We start from the raw sequence: 17,703 nt of genomic DNA, 5'->3' as shown, positions 1-17,703 counted from the left end.
ATCTTAATTTATAAATATTAATCATGAAATTATGTTATTATATTAAAGAAATACTAATAAAGATCTATTTTACAAACAGAAAGTTACAGGAATGTACACATGATCCCATGTTTACATCTCATTGTGCAACATGTGAATGTTTAAGTGGGAACTAAATGCGATATCTGAAAGGGGTACAAATTATTTCCAAAGCAGGACCCTCCACCCAGACATACAATACCAGTACACAGCTCCTGAAAAACAATATATTTTGTTATTGTCATTTTAAGTGGGCCAAAACACTTTTATTAGAAAATAATCTCATGGAAATGACTGCTGTCATTGGATTATAATAATAAAACATTGAACTTGTTATCTAGTCAGGTTTGGGACAGGTGTGCTGCTGGTGTGGCCACAGTGCATGTGCACGTCTGACGTCGCTCACATGTGCTCCACTGAATGCTCGAGTAGTTTTTGCGTTTGCTCACGCATATGGAAAATTAAGGGAACATTGTTTGGGGGGTATCCATAATACGCCGATAGGGAAAAGTTGTTATTTACACAATGATTCGGTTGTGTCTTGACCTCCGCCGAACCCCTGAGGCCGACTCACCGAATTCCTAGGGTTCGATTGAACCCAGGTTAAGAACCACTGCTCCATGCGTCCCCCGAGCTAAAAATGAGTTTGACACCCCTGACCTAAACAATAGCTATCTTTTAAAAAATGTAACATGAAGCCAAGAAGAGAAACACTCACCTGAGCGAGGTCGCCACCGTTTTGTGTTTTGCTTCGGGGGAAAAGGACCTCCACGGCAGGTAGTTTTTGCTGTTTTATTTCATATATATACGCTTTCTGTAATCAAATGTGAGTGCAAACAAACAACAGCAATACAAACATGAGAACCAGAAACAACTGGATTATTAAAACAACAACTTCACTCACTCTACCAAGCGAGCAGCTAGGAGTAACAACCTCTTGGACATTAAAAAAAAAATAACAAGGAAGGTGGTGGGGGGGACCAAAAAAAAAAAACATGCCGCCATGTGCACTTCCAAATGTGACGTAGGGGGTATGGCAGACGCCCCCCCCCCTAAAAAAACAAAAACAGTCCAACCAGTGATATTACACTACCCCCCCATCCCGATTAAGTCCATCATCTTCCTTTCCTCTCAGTTATGTTTATCATCACTGTGACGACACAAAGACAAGAGAGCCAATCAGAGTCCAGAGGGTCACTCGAGGTGGGGGCGTGTCAGTCAGTGTCAACCAATGACTGTCCATGTCCTCATGCAGTGGAGCCTGCCTAAGGCGACATCACTTACAGTACGTGCACGGGTGGAAGTGATGCTGCGTGGGGGGTGTGTTGGGAAGTGTTTAGGATGTGTGGGCAGAGCAGGGCCAGAAGGACGCCCTTGGGGGGGAAAAAAAAAATAGTCCAAGAAAAGAACCTAATGTCTTTATGCGTCATTCTACACAAACACACGGTCCTCATGTCAATGTGAAGTCAGGCGTCCACATTCAAGAAAAATAAACGGTAAAAAAATTATTATCTCTACCGTCACAATGCTTCAGTTCATAAAATCTTGACATTTTCTCCCCCTCCCACTTTGAGGCGTGTGTGCTGTCATAGTCTCACCTCTCGCCCCCCCACCCCCGCTTCACACACATTCATAACCGACATACACTCCAACACAAACCACAAGTCCCCACCCCCCCTCCTTTAAGTGGAGAAAGAAATCGGCGCAATGGAAAGACACGCTCCTCCTCCTTGTCGTCCTCCAGGAGGGGATGCGAGTGGTTGCCACAGCTAGCAGGGGTCTTCCATCTCGCCGGCACACTACATGAGAATAAAAGACAGACGAGGAGAGTCGGGGGTTATTTATCTTTGCTCGGCTACTACTTGCAGAAGCAGAAACCCGAAGCTCAGATGACGACGACTACGACTCACCTGGCGGGGAGCGTCGTGACGGCACCTGTCGGGTCTTAAACAGTTAATAGCATAGCGATTCTTCATATTTGGTTGTGTTATTTGTTATTTACTGACCCTGCACGTCAATGAGGATGATGATGGAGGTGATGATTGGGGGATGATTAAAGGCAGATTACAGTGAGACACACATACATCAACAATTCACAGCACTTGTACCTCAAGTTGCTTTTATTCTATGACTTTACTTTTGTCTTGCAAGACTGATTTGGCCCCATGTAACCACTAAACACACACACACACACACATACAGTATTAAGCATTACCTAAGTGCTTTGGATGACCAGAATCAGTCATATAATAATAATAATAGTAGTAATAATAATAATAAACACTAGCTTTTTGAAGGGCCCTTATTCAAACTGCCACTGAATCTTTTGATTTTTTCCCACCTGAATGTGCTGCGGAAAACACCCACCAACTCTCTCTCACACACACACGCACGCACACACACACACACACACACAATTGGCATTTCCAAACAAACTGGAACTCTTGATAATAGTTATACAATAGAATAATCCCAGCAGCAATGATTGGTCACCTGCTCAGTCGCACGCACACAACCTTGTATACAAAACACACACACACAAAGTATGTTCGGAATCAGAAAGCTGAAGAAAATCTTGTTCTGAGCACCCTTAATTGCCCTGACTGTTTGGCGGGGGGGAAAGGGGGGCACTGGAGATCAAGGTAAAGGGAGGGGGAGTGCAATAGCAGCCAGACAGAAAAAACAATACTGTTAAGCAAAGCTTCTATTTAGCATTAGCAGCTTTCGCTGGTGGGTTCCTGTTGAAAAAAAACATGGCCGAGGAAAAAAAAAATAGTGGGAGGGGCAGAGCAGGAAGTCCTCGCCGGGCGGAGTGTTTTAACTCAAGCAGACAGGCCTGCGTTGTTGAAATATTTATGATGGAGTGAAGAAAGTGTGTCTAAGAGGTCTGTGATGGAGAAGAAGAGGGGCTCGGTCAATCAAGACATTCGGAGGTGAGGAAGGGCTGCGCTGTTAAAAAGAGGGATCGGACTCGGGAGCGAGTGCGTCCTGGCAGGCGTCGGGCTCTGCGGCGGCGGGTGAGGGCGGGGGCGAGCGGGGAGAGGCAGGGGAGGTGGACCGCTCCTGGTCATAATCATTGTCGTCGTCGTCGCCTTCCTTGGGATGCAGTTGGTAGGTGGCCAGAGACTCCTCCAGCACCGCTCGGTACTGCCCCCGGTGGTGCAGGCGGAACTGGCGCAGCGCCTCCATCAGATGAGCCACCGTGCTACCTGCCTCCTCATTCTCCTCCTCTCCCCCCGCACAGGCCTGAGGTGACACGCCAGGGGGTCAGACTCTGGGGGCACGCGCCCCACACAAACACACTCACGCACCCACATACACACACACCTAACAACACGGTGACAAATATCTAGCATACACTAGTGTAACAGAGTCAGAGGCATTCTTGTAGACGTAACGCCACGCTGCCTCTGAGCCTGCGACCCTCAACCTTTTGCCATATTTGCTCTAAGAGGAAGCCTGCCAGTCATTATCAGACTGACTTGACAAACACACACATCCACACAGAGAGCCTTCACTGCTACTACTTTGGCAACACGTGGTTTACACAACTTTGCATGTTCTCTTTCATTGATTTGTGTCACGCAGTCAATGGAACACCAACAGGTTCGGATGAATACAAAAACACACAAACATACAGTGGGCTGGTGGGTGTGTGCTGTTGTGATCAGGGTGTATGGTTTAAGATGTGAAGGGAATAAAAAATAAAAAAGGTAGACTCACCCCTTCCTCTTCTTTATGAGGGTTCAGCTTGTTGTACACCGCCTCGATCACGCTGCGTCTGCAACATACCAAGATTTTTTTTAACGCTTGTGGCCTAATGCATACCTGCCAACTTTTGAAATCAGAAAAACCTAGTAACCAGGGTCCAGGGGCGGCAGGCCCCGGTGGGTCCAGGACAAAGTCCTGGTGGGGGGTTCAGGCTTCGCCCCCCGACGCAAAATGATTACCGGTATTAGCATTCAGACAGGTTAAAATGTTGCTAAAACCATCACTTTTCTATCAGTCACAGTGACTTTTCAAAACAAAAATATTACAGCAAAAATCATATGGGTTGATTGACATGTTTATTCTGTAAGCTAACTTCAATAGTTTGAAATTATTTTGACAGTTAATGCCAGTTATCCTGTCAACCTTTCACAAGACTTCAATTTGTTAATTGAAAGTATAAACAGTATAAACACTTTTTACAGTAAACAAATGGTAAAACAGTACTAAACAATTCCATAAAAAAAAAAATTGGTGTCATTATTAACTTTCTGTCCAAGCTTGTATAATCTACTGCCTTGTTCAATTGTATAAAATATTCTGTGCCTAAAATTCACATTTCTATCACAATTATCATACTGTAAACATGGCAAGCTAACATTAAAATTAATAGTCCTGTCAATAGCATGGAATTACAATTCAAATGTAGTTTTTTTGTAAGCCTTTCAAAAGAATTCAAAATATGAAAAATTAATGAAAATTAATTTAAGCCATCAGACACTTGAAAAGTGGCACATCACATCTCTAATGTAATCATTTTAACTTTTCAATAGAAATAGCACTGCAAAAATATTAAGGACATACTTCTGTATTTGGTAGTTATGCTGTCAACATTTAACTAAGATTTCTTCAACTTGGACTTGAAAGCATAAATAGTATAAACACTTTTAACAGTATAACAGTACTAAACAATTCCAATAGATAACATTGGTGTCATTACCTTTTTGTGGCTAAAATCCGAAAAACGTTGAAAGTTTTCCACTTGTATCGCTAGCAACGGCATTAGACTTGTGTTCTTTTGTCCCAACGTGGTCTTTTACATCGCTAATTCCTCCGTGTCCGATCGAAAAATCTTGTCTGCACAAGGTGCAATTCGCGTAGTTTTCACCCTTTTTGGAACGAATAATTATTCCCGGATAGGCTTTTGAATATTCTTCACGGAATGACTGCCGTTTTCATTTCGGTTTAAGACTCGTTTGCGATTTTTCTCTGGCTGATTCCATGATCGTTCGCTCGTTTGGAAACAATGGCAACAGGTGCCTCGTGCTTGGCAGCGGTGCTATAAATAGCCTCGCGCATTTAAAAAAAAAATTTTTTTTTAATTAATGAAAAACCGTATTTTTTATCACTGCAACCGTAACCCGGAATAGGTTGATGAAAACCGTACTAATTACGGGAAAACCGGAGTAGTTGGCAGGTATGTTAATGGTTGTGTGTATAGGGCTGGGCGATATGGCTGAAGAGTTTTTTATCTAGAGATATTATCGGCCGATAAATGCTTTAAAATGTAATATCGGAAATGATCGGTATCGGTTTCCATCCATCCATCCATCCATCCATCTTCTTCCGCTTATCCGAGGTCGGGTCGCGGGGGCAGCAGCCTAAGCAGGGAAGCCCAGACTTCCCTCTCCCCAGCCACTTCGTCCAGCTCTTCCTGTGGGACCCCGAGGCGTTCCCAGGCCAGCCGGGAGACATAGTCTTCCCAACGTGTCCTGGGTCTTCCCCGCGGCCTCCTACCGGTCGGACGTGCCGTAAACACCTCCCTAGGGAGGCGTTCGGGTGGCATCCTGACCAGATGCCCGAACCACCTCATCTGGCTCCTCTCGATGTGGAGGAGCAGCGGCTTTACTTTGAGCTCCCCCCGGATGGCAGAGCTTCTCACCCTATCTCTAAGGGAGAGCCCCGCCACCCGGCGGAGGAAACTCATTTCGGCCGCTTGTACCCGTGATCTTGTCCTTTCGGTCATAACCCAAAGCTCATGACCATAGGTGAGGATGGGAACGTAGATCGACCGGTAAATTGAGAGCTTTGCCTTCCGGCTCAGCTCCTTCTTCACCACAACGGATCGATACAGCGTCCGCATTACTGAAGACGCCGCACCGATCTGCCTGTCGATCTCACGATCCACTCTTCTCTCACTCGTGAACAAGACTCCAAGGTACTTGAACTCCTCCACTTGGGGCAAGATCTCCTCCCCAACACGGAGATGGCACTCCACCCTTTTCCAGGCGAGAACCATGGACTCGGACTTGGAGGTGCTGATTCTCATCCCAGTCGCTTCACACTCGGCTGCGAACCGATCCAGTGAGAGCTGAAGATCCTGGCCAGATGAAGCCACCGGTATCGGTTTCAACCTCCCAATTTTCCCAGGAGACTCCCGAATTTCAGTGCCCCTCCCAAAAATCTCCCGGGGAAACCATTCTCCTGATTTCCACCCGGACAACATTATTGGGGGCGTGCCTTAAAGGCACTGCCTTTAGCGTCCTCTACAACCGGTCGTCACGTCCGCTTTCCTCCATACAAACAGCGTTCGGGCACATAATATATGCGGCTTTTACACACACATAAGTGAATGCAAGGCATACTTGATCACACTGAGGGTGGCCGTATAAACAACTTTGACACTGTTACAAATATGCGCCATACTGTGAACCCACACCAAACAAGAATGAAAAACACATTTCGGGAGAACATCCGCACTGTAACACAACATAAACTCAACAGAACATATACCCAGAACCCCTTGCAGCACTAACTCTTCCGGGACGCTACAATATACACCCCCCGCTACCACCAACTTTGGTGTTCGCAGCTTGCCGTAGTTCGAGTAACTGACTGATTTATCGAAATAATTAATCCCAGACCAAGCCATCGATCCATTGTGCGTATATTTAACCAACCACGGAAGACAACACTCAATTCAAACCAACTGATTAGATTAAATTACCGTATTTTTCGGACTATAAGTCGCAGCTTTTTTCATAGTTTGGCCGGGGGTGCGACTTATACTCAGGAGCGACTTGTGTGTGAAATTATTAACACATTATCGTAAAATATCAAATATTATTTAGCTCATTCACGTAAGAGACTAGACGTATAAGATTTCATGGGATTTAGCGATTAGGAGTGACAGATTGTTTGGTAAACGTATAGCATGTTCTATATGTTATAGTTATTTGAATGACTCTTACCATAATATGTTACGTTAACATACCAGGCACGTTCTCAGTTGGTTATTTATGCCTCATATAACGTACACTTATTCAGCCTGTTGTTCACTATTCTTTATTTATTTTAAATTGCCTTTCAAATGTCTATTCTTGGTGTTGGCTTTTATCAAATGAATTTCCTCCAAAAATGCGACTTGCATGTTTTTTTCCTTCTTTATTAAGCATTTTCGGCCGGTGCGACTTATACTCCGGAGCGATTTATACTCCGAAAAATACAGTAAGTGGTGTTTTTCGTGGTTGGTTAAATGTTGCCTGAGTAGCTGGACAGGACACCAAAAATTCCATATAAAATGTTGGCACACCTCAAATACGCACATGCAGATTGTATTACACACAATTCTGAATGTGTGTGCACATGTACCGTATTTTTTGGATTATAAATCGCAGTTTTTTTCATAGTTTGGGGTGCGACTTATACTTTGGAGCAACTTATGTGTGAAATTATTAACACATTACCGTAAAATATCATATCATATTATTTATCTCATTCATGTAAGAGACTAAGCGTATATCAGCAATCGTCACACACACACACGTCAACCAATAAAAATTTGGCGGGGGCGGGTCATGGCAGAAGTGCATTGTGAAAAAAAAAAAGATGCTACCTGCTACTACTTCCGTACCTATGAAAATTGATCATTTCAACATTGGCGATAACTTATAAAAACTGAGAAGGGCTTAACAAAAATGGCACCAAAAAGGAAATCATATACATTGTAGCTATCTTCAACTGGTTTTAAATGCTGAGAAAACAAAGTGTATGTTCTTTACCACATCAAGAACTGTAAGATCAGCACTGTGTGAGAACATTTTAACAAGAAATGGGCAACAAACTATGCTAGTATCTGCTTTTAAATATTTAGGATTTTTAATTGATGACCACTTGAGTTTTAAGGAGCACATTCAGTATGTTGTAAAAAAACTGAAACTTTTACTGGGATTTTATTATAGAAACAAGTCTTGCTTTTCTTTTACTGTGAAAAAGAAATTGGTGGAAACAACCTTTTTACCTGTTATTGACTATGGAGATGTGTTGTACATGAATGCTACTGCTGGTTGTCTCCACAAGCTGGATAGTGTGTACCACGGGGCACTGAGATTCATCACCAACTTACTCACCATTGTGTGTTATACTCAATGGTTAACTGGACATCTTTATGTGCTCGACGCCTCAATCATTGGTATGTTTTCATCTACAAAACCATTCTGGGTATCACTCCATCTTCTCTGTCTTGTCTTTTAACAAAGAAACAAGGAAGTCACAATCTTTGTTCAATGAATGTTCTGCAATTTGTCGTCCCCAAAGTAAGAACTGAACTGGGCAAGAAAGCATTTAGGTTTTCAGCACCTATGGCTTGGAATAACCTACAATCGAATATTAAACTTCAAACCCTTGTTACATTAAATGAGTTTAAAGCTTCTGTGAAAGGATTGCAGTCTACCTTGTCTGTAAGCACATGTGTCATGTGAGCAAGTTTTAATGTTGTAAATGTGATGTTTTATGTGTTGTTTACTGTTTTTAATGTAACCTTGCTGCTGCCCTCTTGGCCAGGTCTCCCTTGAAAAAGAGATCTTTGATCTCAATGGGATTTTTTTTACCTGGTTAAATAAAGGATAAATAAAAAAATATATATATACTGCAGGTTACAAGCTGGAAGTAGTGAAATATGCAGCAGAAAACAGCAATCGAGCAGCAGAAAGAAAGTTTGGAGTAAGCGAGAAACTTGTAAGGGACTGGCGAAAACTTATACTCTAGAGCAGTGGTTCTTAACCTTTTTGGAGGTACCGAACCCCACCAGTTTCATATGTGCATTCACGGAACCATTCTTTAGTGAAAAATTAAAAACTTTTTTTTTTCAAATTCAAGAAAAAATTATGTTGGTGCACAAAATGAACCGTGCATGAACATCACCTTGTTCAAAGAACAAAACCAACACAGTGCATGAACTCACAACAAATTACACCCTTTACACACATTACCATGAATTGATTAAAGTGGACCCGACTTAAACAAGTTGAAAAACTTATTCGGGTGTTACCATTTAGTGGTCAATTGTACGGAATATGTACTGTACTGTTTCATATAATGTATTCTCTTCCTTTGCAATCTGCTAGTAAAAGTTTCAATCGATCAATCAAACAACCTGCAAATCAGATGGAAAATTAGAGGGAACATTGTTTGGGGGTATCCATAATACGCTGATAGGGAGAAGTTTTTATTTACACGATAAGTCGAATTTGTCTTTACCTCCGTGGCGGAGGCTCCGCCGAACCCCTGAGGCCGACTCACCGAATCCCTAGGGTTCGATCGAACCCAGGTTAAGAACCACTGCTCTAGAGCGACTTATAAGTTTTTTTCCTTCTTTATTATGCATTTTCGGCCGGTGCGACTTATACTCCAGAGCGACTTATACTCCGAAAAATACGGTATTACATTCTTATGAATCTGGATGCGCGCGCTCAAATCGTAGACGGCAGAAGTGTGGCAAAAGTCACATGTAAAATAAGACCGCCAATAGAGGGTTCCTGCTTCTCACAGATCAGACACGTAAGCGCAGATTGTATTACACACATGCACTACCGAATGCGCGTGCACATGTACTACACACTCACGAATCTGGTAGGCGCTTGCTCAAATCGTACATGGCAAAAGCGTTGCAAAAGTCACGTGTAAGTATCGAAGGTTATTTCTTATTAGGGACAGCCAGGCAACTTAAAACGCACGTACGTGGCTCTAAAAACACAGGTATGTGGATCTGATTACACACTGATTGATATACAGACTAGGGATATCCCGATCCAGGTTTTTGCACTTCCGATCCGATACCGATATTGTTTTTGCATTTCCGATCCGATACCGATACTGACCGATACTGGCCTATCCGAGCATGTATTAAAGTTTAAAGTTATTTAGCCTACTTAGTTGTCAGAATCATGTTGAAAAGGGTTTTAGTACTCTTGATAACAACTAGCCAGTTGAATTAGGGGAGTTTGAATAATACACAATGGTTGGTAACAAGAAACTGACCTGTTTATTCAAGGATAAACGCAAAATAGACAAAATTATACATGACAAACAGAAATGGCATCATTGAACTAGGGCTGGGCGATATGGCCTTTTTTTAATATTGCGATATTTTAAGGCCATATTGCGATACACAATATATATCTGGATATTTTGCCTTAGCCTTGAATGAACACTTGATGCATATAATCACAGCAGTATGATGATTCTATGTGTTTTGATTGATTGATTGAGACTTTTATTAGTAGGTTGCACAGTGAAGTACATATTTCGTACAATTGACCACTAAATGGTAACACCCGAATAAGTTTTTCAACTTGTTTAAGTCGGGGTCCACTTAAATTGATTCATGATACAGATATAAACTATCAGATATAATACAGTCATCACACAAGATAATCACATTGAATTATTTACATTATTTATAATCCAGGGTGTGGAGGGGGGCGCCGGATGTAAGTGTCAAAAAGACAGCCAAAAGAGTTTGATATGAGAATAAATCTAAAGTTAAAATATAGGGTAGAAATGCACCCATTTGCAGGAAATGTAGTCTTGATTTTCAAAATGTTCTTTCAAGGCTTGCATGTCTACATTAAAACATTCTTCTTCATACTACATTAATATATGCTACTTTTAAACTTTCATGCAGAGAAGGAAATCACAACTAAAAAAATCACTAATTTTTTCATACGGTGTTGATCTGGAAATGTTTGCCTCGCCATTTTGATGGTGTGGACGTGTGGCACCGAATGGAGATAAGCGTCTCAACAGACGTCACAATATTTGAACAATGATGACGAAAACTGTTTTCTCTGTCGTGTCCGTGTGTCGAAAATTGTTATGCGCTAATTTTTTTATTTGATTTTGTGCGTGGCATAGATTTGCTATGCGCAGAGGACGCTTAAACAGTGCGCAATTGCACAGGCGAGCACCTTAGAGAGAACGTTGGTCACACGGCTGCGCTAGCATCACAGCTAACGTTAGCCATGCTGCTACCTCTCTGCTCGGGGAGGACGTATACGTATGTGACGTATGACGTGACAGTATGTGACGTGTGTAAGAAGGTGCACTTGCTGTCTGTGAGAGGGAGACACAGGAAAGAGTGAGAAGAGCCTGTCATGTAATGCCAGCAGCTAAAAGCAACTGCGTGAGAATTCACAGACCTGTGGATGTGTTGAAGGTGTGCTGGAAAATGGGGAACAGAAATTAGGGAGCAGCAGAAAAGTGGAATGTATTTTTTAAATCGGTGCGTTGGAAAACACGGACCGAAGTTTTTTTTTAAACTGGATCTGAATCGGCATTTTCCCATGCCTTGCCGATACGCAATTTTTGGCAAATATCGGCAGCCGATCCGATCCAAATATCGGATCGGGACATCCCTAATACAGACACACAAATTAGTACACACACGTTTGCAAATAATTTTGCTACAATAATACTTCCATATGTCCCTCCAATTGTTTAAAGACACTTCAGGTTTAGCGATTTTACCAGACTGTGAGAGCCTTTGTTCATGCAACCAACCATGTTTTATTCTTTCCGGTTTTATCGAACACATTTTATATTGATATCGATTACATGTCTATCGCGATATATATTGAAATCGTTTTATCGGCCCAGCCCGAGTGTAATTTGACGGCGTCGATCCATGCACGCTTACTTGCTAACCAGGCCGCCACCCGGTGGAAGATTGGGGATGTTCTCTGTGGCGATGCTCCGCAGCACAGTCACCAGGTCGGGGGTCCCGGCCTCGCCGCAGTTTGTAAGCAGCTCTGGAAGGACAAATAAAGAAGGTGAGATATGGCAGCGTGCCATCATAGCCAGGTGAGGTGCAGGAGGAGCTGTTGCGGACCCTCTACGCGGGCCTCCAGGTATTTGTCTAATTCCTCCTCTTTCTTCACAGCCTCCTCTGAGATCTTGGGCGCTCCGGGTAGACATACCAAGACGACGCTCATGTTGTCTCTGCTCCCCTGCAGCGTGACAAGGAAACACAAAACAATCACATTTGCATAGCTGGAGAAGATGCAGAGCAGTAGGCAAATGTGTTCAGTCATATTTTGACCAGTAAAGGTTGTATAGTCTGAAGTTTCCAGTTAAAAGGCATGATTTTGAACTATTGACAGTAGGGCTGCACAATTAGTCAACATCGAACCAACATTGAGGTTTTTATTAGTGCGATAAATCTGTGTTTTTCCAACCACTGTGCCGCGGCACACTGGTGTGCCGTGAGATACAGTCTGGTGTGCCGTGGGAGATTATGTAATTTCACCTATTTGAATTAAAAATATTGTATGCAAACCAGTAATTATAATCTGCAAATAAAGTGCCGTTGTAACCGTGTAATACTATTCCATATCAGTAGGTGGCAGCAGGTAGCTAATGGCTTTGTAAACGTCATATCTAATGCTTAAACCAAAAATAAACAAAAGGCGAGCGCCCCTAAAAAAGGCATTGAAGCTTAGGGATGGCTATGGAAAACGAAACTAAAACTGAACTGGCTACAAAGTAAACAAAAACAGAATGCTGGACGACAGCAAAGACTTACAGCGTGTGAGCAGACGGCGTCCACAAAGTACATCCGTACATGACATGACAATCAACAATTTCCACACAAAGAAGGATAGCGTCCGCACAACTGAAATAGTCTTGATTGCTAAAACAAAGCAGGTGCGGGGAATAGCGCTCAAAGGAAGACATGAAACTGCTGCAGGAAAATACCAACAAAACAGGAAAAGACACCAAAATAGGAGCACAAGACAGGAAAACACCAAAAAACTCCAAATAAATCACAGCGTGATGTGACAGGTCGTGACACTTTGAGACAAGAGCTATAGTGATGCATGGTTGGTTATGGTTTGAATTCATATCAAACAATTGCAACAATGACTTTTTACTGTCAATATCCACTAAGGCTGCAGCTAACTACTATTTTTTTCTATCGATTAATCTATAGATTATTTTTTCGATTAATCGGTTAATCTATAGATTATTTTTTTCCGATTAATCTATAGATTATTTTTCCTTTTACCGATAATTTTTTTAATTTAAAATGAAGATGAAAGAATAAATGTAGGCCAGTTTTTTCAAAAGGCATGGCTTTTATTTACAAAAAAAAAAAAGAAGTATGGCCACTCAGTCAACATTGACAACAACATGACAAAATATTCTGTAACAATGTAAACATTTAAAACTTTTAACATTTAACAAAATTAAAATTAGCTTACCGGGTATTTGCTTTTTAATGTGCAAATATAAAAGTAAACATCCAGTGCAAATCTTAATATTCTGCAATAGTATAAGCATTTCAAAAGTAAAAGTATTGCTTATTTTGCTTTAAAATGTGCAAAAATAAAGATAAACATCCAATACAAAAAAGTGCAAAACGAAAATAATCTGTAACAATGTAAACATTTCAACAAAAGTAAAAGTATTGCTTATTTGCTAACATGTGCAAAAATAAAGATAAACATCCAATACAAAAAAGTGCAAAACTAAATATTCTGTAACAATGTAAACATTTCAACAAAAGTAAAAGTATTGCTTATTTGCTAAAATGTGCAAAAATAAAGATAAACATCCAATACAAAAAAGTGCAAAACAAAATATTCTGTAACAGTGTAAACATTTCAACAAAAGTAAAAATATTGCTTATTTTGCTTAATAACACAACAATGATAGTATGATTAAAGTGAAAGTGAATTGTTGGTTTGTACATAGTATATGTAACTGTTAATGTTGTAAAAGGTATTTGCACAACTAATTAACGTTAGCGTTTGTGACACGTCTTGTGCCGTGGGGTTCTTTCAGGACCGACAGACTGAACGCCAGACGGCTTTGTCAGGTTTACAATCTTTTAATTTTACACAAAGTCTTTTCTCTTCCAACTCTTTTCTCTTTCTTTCCTCGCTTTTCAGCTCCTCTTCCTCGCTCGCTCGTCGTCTTCTGTCTCTGTCTCTCCTCCTCTCTCGCTCGCTCCACGTCAGCTTCACTCTGGCTCCTTCCAGTCTCTCGCGGATCGCGCACCTGGGCACGATTGCGGCGTCGCTCCCGGTGCGCCCCACCTCACCGCTCGCTCGCCGGCCCCGCCTCTCCACAGCGTTAAAGAGGAGCGCGTCTTTGTAAACACTGAACAGGCACGCCAAATGCACCTCTCAGAGCGAAACGGTGCTTTAGTTTATGAATTTACAACGCAGATACAAATGACACATTCATGTTTTTGTGTGATGATGACAACGTATACTCACGCGGACGATTGACTAGTTGATGGTGATGGCAAGAACGCTGTCGGTTTTCTTTTCAAATGTTCGTGCTGCTATGATGGGCCATTTCCGCTCGACACAGTGTGCATACAACAACATTATTAGGCCGTTTATTGAAATACTCCCACACTTTTGATGACTTTTGGCGTGCTTTTTTTCCCCTCGCTCGCACCGTCTGCTTTGCGATCCGCCATGACAGTAGTGTGACATAAATATGCGACGCATCGACGCACAAAAATGGCGTCGACATATTTACGTAACCGATGACGTCGACTATGTCGACGCGTCGTTTCAGCCTTAATATCCACTACCGAGTTTACATTTTTAATGTTTTCTGCTGGTGGTGTGCCTCCGCATTTTTCAATGAACAAAAATGTGCCTTGGCTCCAAAAAGGTTGAAAAACACTGCGGTAAATAACCACAACAGGCAGAGGTTTTATTTTTTTTCTCAGCCGTCCCCGGCATTTGAGTGACAGACATGTTCACCGATAAGAATTGTTGAGCATTGTGTCCTTTGCTACCTGGCCAATCAAAGGTGTTCAAGGAAACAGCAAGTCTGTGCGCAGCAATGGAAGCAGCCAGTACGCTAATAAGTAACAACACTCGCTCCTTGAAAAAGTTTTGACGGTGACTGGGCTTGGGGCGGTGGTCAATAAGTTAATCAATAAATAAAAATGAAGTTATAAATTGCTATGTCCGTGTGTGTTTTTCAATCTCCCTCTTCAAACAGGGAAAAATAGGTCTCACTCTTCATCGGTCTGAGTCCCCCCCCGACCGAGTGTGTTTACCGTTAGATTGTTCATTTAAATCTACTTTTTTTTTTTTCAGAGTGAGCCCTCTTTTCAGTCAATCACAATCTTTGTCTCGGTGGGCAAAGAGCAAGACCACTCGCTTTCACACAGCAGATACACGGACATTGCCCCCCTACTCGCGATTCATTAATGAGAAGTTCCGCAAAGTAACAAAATCTAAGAGGAAAAAAATACGACCACAAAGCCAAATGTCTGTATACCATGAATTGATTAACGTGGACCCCGACTTAAACAAGTTGAAAAACGTATTCGGGTGTTACCATTTAGTGGTCAATTGTACGGAATATGTACTGTACTGTGTAATCTACTAATAAAAGTTTCAATCAATCAATCAAAGTCTTGTTGTAGAAATATTTCAGCTTCAACTCAGATGGGCAATATGAGCCCATCAACACGGACAAACAAGCGAGAATGCTGTGATCACTTGAACGCAAAAAAAAAAAAGACAACTGAACTGACAGTTTTTAGTTAAATATTTATTCAAATTATTCTTTTGCCTACAGTCCATTTCAGTTTTTTGTTTATATAAGACAACAAAAAGTTATTTACCTTCCAATTAAAGTACAATCATAAACAGTTCTACAGTAATGAGAAATGAAAGTTATCCTTTTAAATGGTTACTTGCAATATGATTATATATTATGTTTACATTTACACTGAATAATATGTACAGTGTGATGTAAAGAAAAGCTCTGAGTCTTCCTGCATAAAGCTAAATATTTTTGAAAGTAGATTATTGCATATTGTTCTAATAACGTGTGGCACCTGGAGTAAAAATAACATATCTTCCTTCACTCGTTATTTTCACATTTATATGTATAAAATAAAATATGGCAATCGCAATTTTGGAAGAAAAAAAATCTCAATTAGGTTTTTTGTCAACATTGTGCAGCCTTTGTTAACATCTCTTTGGCAGTATTGTTGACATTACTACTCTTAAAATGTAGTTCAAGGGAACCACATTTATTTTTGGGAATTTTGTCTGTCATTCACAATCCCTATGAAAGACAAGAACACATGTTTTCTTTTTTAATGCATTCTAAATTGTAATAAACAGCAAGTATGAGGTGGCTAACAATGAAGTGAAAGGGACACCTCCATCGTGCACATAAAGCCCCCTAAAAAACACACCAACAAAACTTCATTTACATGTCATGATCTGCATTTTAAAAAAGTATTTCAACATTGTTATTATTACAGCTAACATTGAGGAACTACTTTTAGTGGCGCTGTGATCACAGAGAGGTAAATAGCTAATGCTGCTATATTGACACGCTGAGCTGGTGAGATGATGCATCGCCTCCGAGTTGGCAAAAGTTTGTGCTAGATTATAAATCATGCCTCTCACATAAACCGAGAAGTTGGTCAACTTTGACATTCAACTTAAACCCGAAGATCACAAGAAAGACAAAAATATGCTGATTTGTGATCCCTTTTTTTATTTCTTACCTGTGTGAGGATTATGATTAATTCTTCATTTAAACGGGAAGATATAAACATACTATCAGTCGGCATCCGAGTGACAGCAGACATTGTACAGTAAGTGAAAGTATTATATTTAGAGATGTCCGATAATGGCTTTTTTTCCCGATATCCGATATTGTCCAACTCTTAATTACTGATTCCGATATCAACCGATACCAATATATACAGTCGTGGAATTAACACATTATTATGCCTAATTTTGTTGTAATGCCCCGCTGGATGCAATAAACAATGTAACAAGGTTTTCCAAAATAAATCAACTCAAGTTATGGAAGAGTTAGAGCTGCAAGGGGTTCTGGGTATTTGTTCTGTTGTGTTTATGTTGTGTTACAGTGCGAATGTTCTCCTGAAATGTGTTTGTCATTCTTGTTTGGTGTGGGTTCACAGTGTGGCGCATATGTGTTAAAGTTGTTTATACCGCCACCCTCAGTGTGACCTGTATGGCTGTTGACCAAGTATGCTTTGCATTCACTTGTGTGTGTGAAAAGCCGTAGGTATTATGTGATTGGGCCGGCATGCAAAGGCAGTGCCTTTAAGGTTTATTGGCGCTCTGTACTTCTGCCTATCACATATAAAGACAGAAAAACAAATGAATGGGTGAGAAAACAAACGCAAGTCCAAGACATTATGAGAACTATCAAATTAAGTAAGTGGAAGGGGGCTGGACATATCAGTAGGAGAACAGATAATAGATGGACTTCCCTAATGACATCATTGAGACCCATGGATGGGAGCAGAAATAGAGGAAGACAGAGAGTGAGATGGCGAGATGAAATAGACAAATATTGGGGAACAGTGCAGTGGCAGGGAGCAGCTAGAGATCGTTCACTATGGCAGAAACATGCTGAGGCTTTCGTCTAGCAGTGGACTGACAATGGCTGATGATGATGATGATGATGATGATGATGACTTCTCCCTACGTCCGTGTACCACTCCGTACAGCGGCGTTTTAAAAAGTCATAAATTTTACTTTTTGAAACCAATACTGATAATTTCCGATATTACATTTTAAAGCATTTATCGGCCGATAATATCGGGAGCCCCATATTATCGGACATCTCTAATTATATTCATAGTTTGCATTTCTTGTTAAGCACTTTGCAATA

The 17,703-nt window shown here is 41.2% G+C and overlaps 1 protein-coding gene across 2 annotated transcripts in view; it reads right to left on the bottom strand.

The window, feature by feature from the left end:
- Positions 1-796: 796 nt before the first annotated feature.
- The window catches only part of ppm1bb (protein phosphatase, Mg2+/Mn2+ dependent, 1Bb), a 45,303-nt gene continuing 28,396 nt past the window's right edge, over positions 797-17,703 (bottom strand). The window contains exons 4-8 of one of the 2 annotated variants that reach the window (XM_061932094.2): positions 11,894-12,011; positions 11,702-11,813; positions 3,742-3,799; positions 1,929-3,264; positions 797-1,817 (exon numbers count right to left, since the gene is read on the bottom strand). In XM_061932094.2, the coding sequence (XP_061788078.1) occupies positions 2,971-3,264; positions 3,742-3,799; positions 11,702-11,813; positions 11,894-12,011 (582 nt within the window). In that variant the 3' untranslated portion in view covers positions 797-1,817; positions 1,929-2,970. The remainder of the gene's footprint in view (positions 1,818-1,928; positions 3,265-3,741; positions 3,800-11,701; positions 11,814-11,893; positions 12,012-17,703) is intronic. The other variant, XM_061932095.1, reaches the window with a different exon arrangement.

Source organism: Nerophis lumbriciformis, linkage group LG39 (genome assembly GCF_033978685.3).
Source record: "Nerophis lumbriciformis linkage group LG39, RoL_Nlum_v2.1, whole genome shotgun sequence".
Classification (NCBI taxonomy): Eukaryota; Metazoa; Chordata; class Actinopteri; order Syngnathiformes; family Syngnathidae; genus Nerophis; species Nerophis lumbriciformis.
The sequence above is the reverse complement of the archived record's forward strand: the minus strand, read 5'-3'. Positions and strand labels throughout refer to the sequence as shown.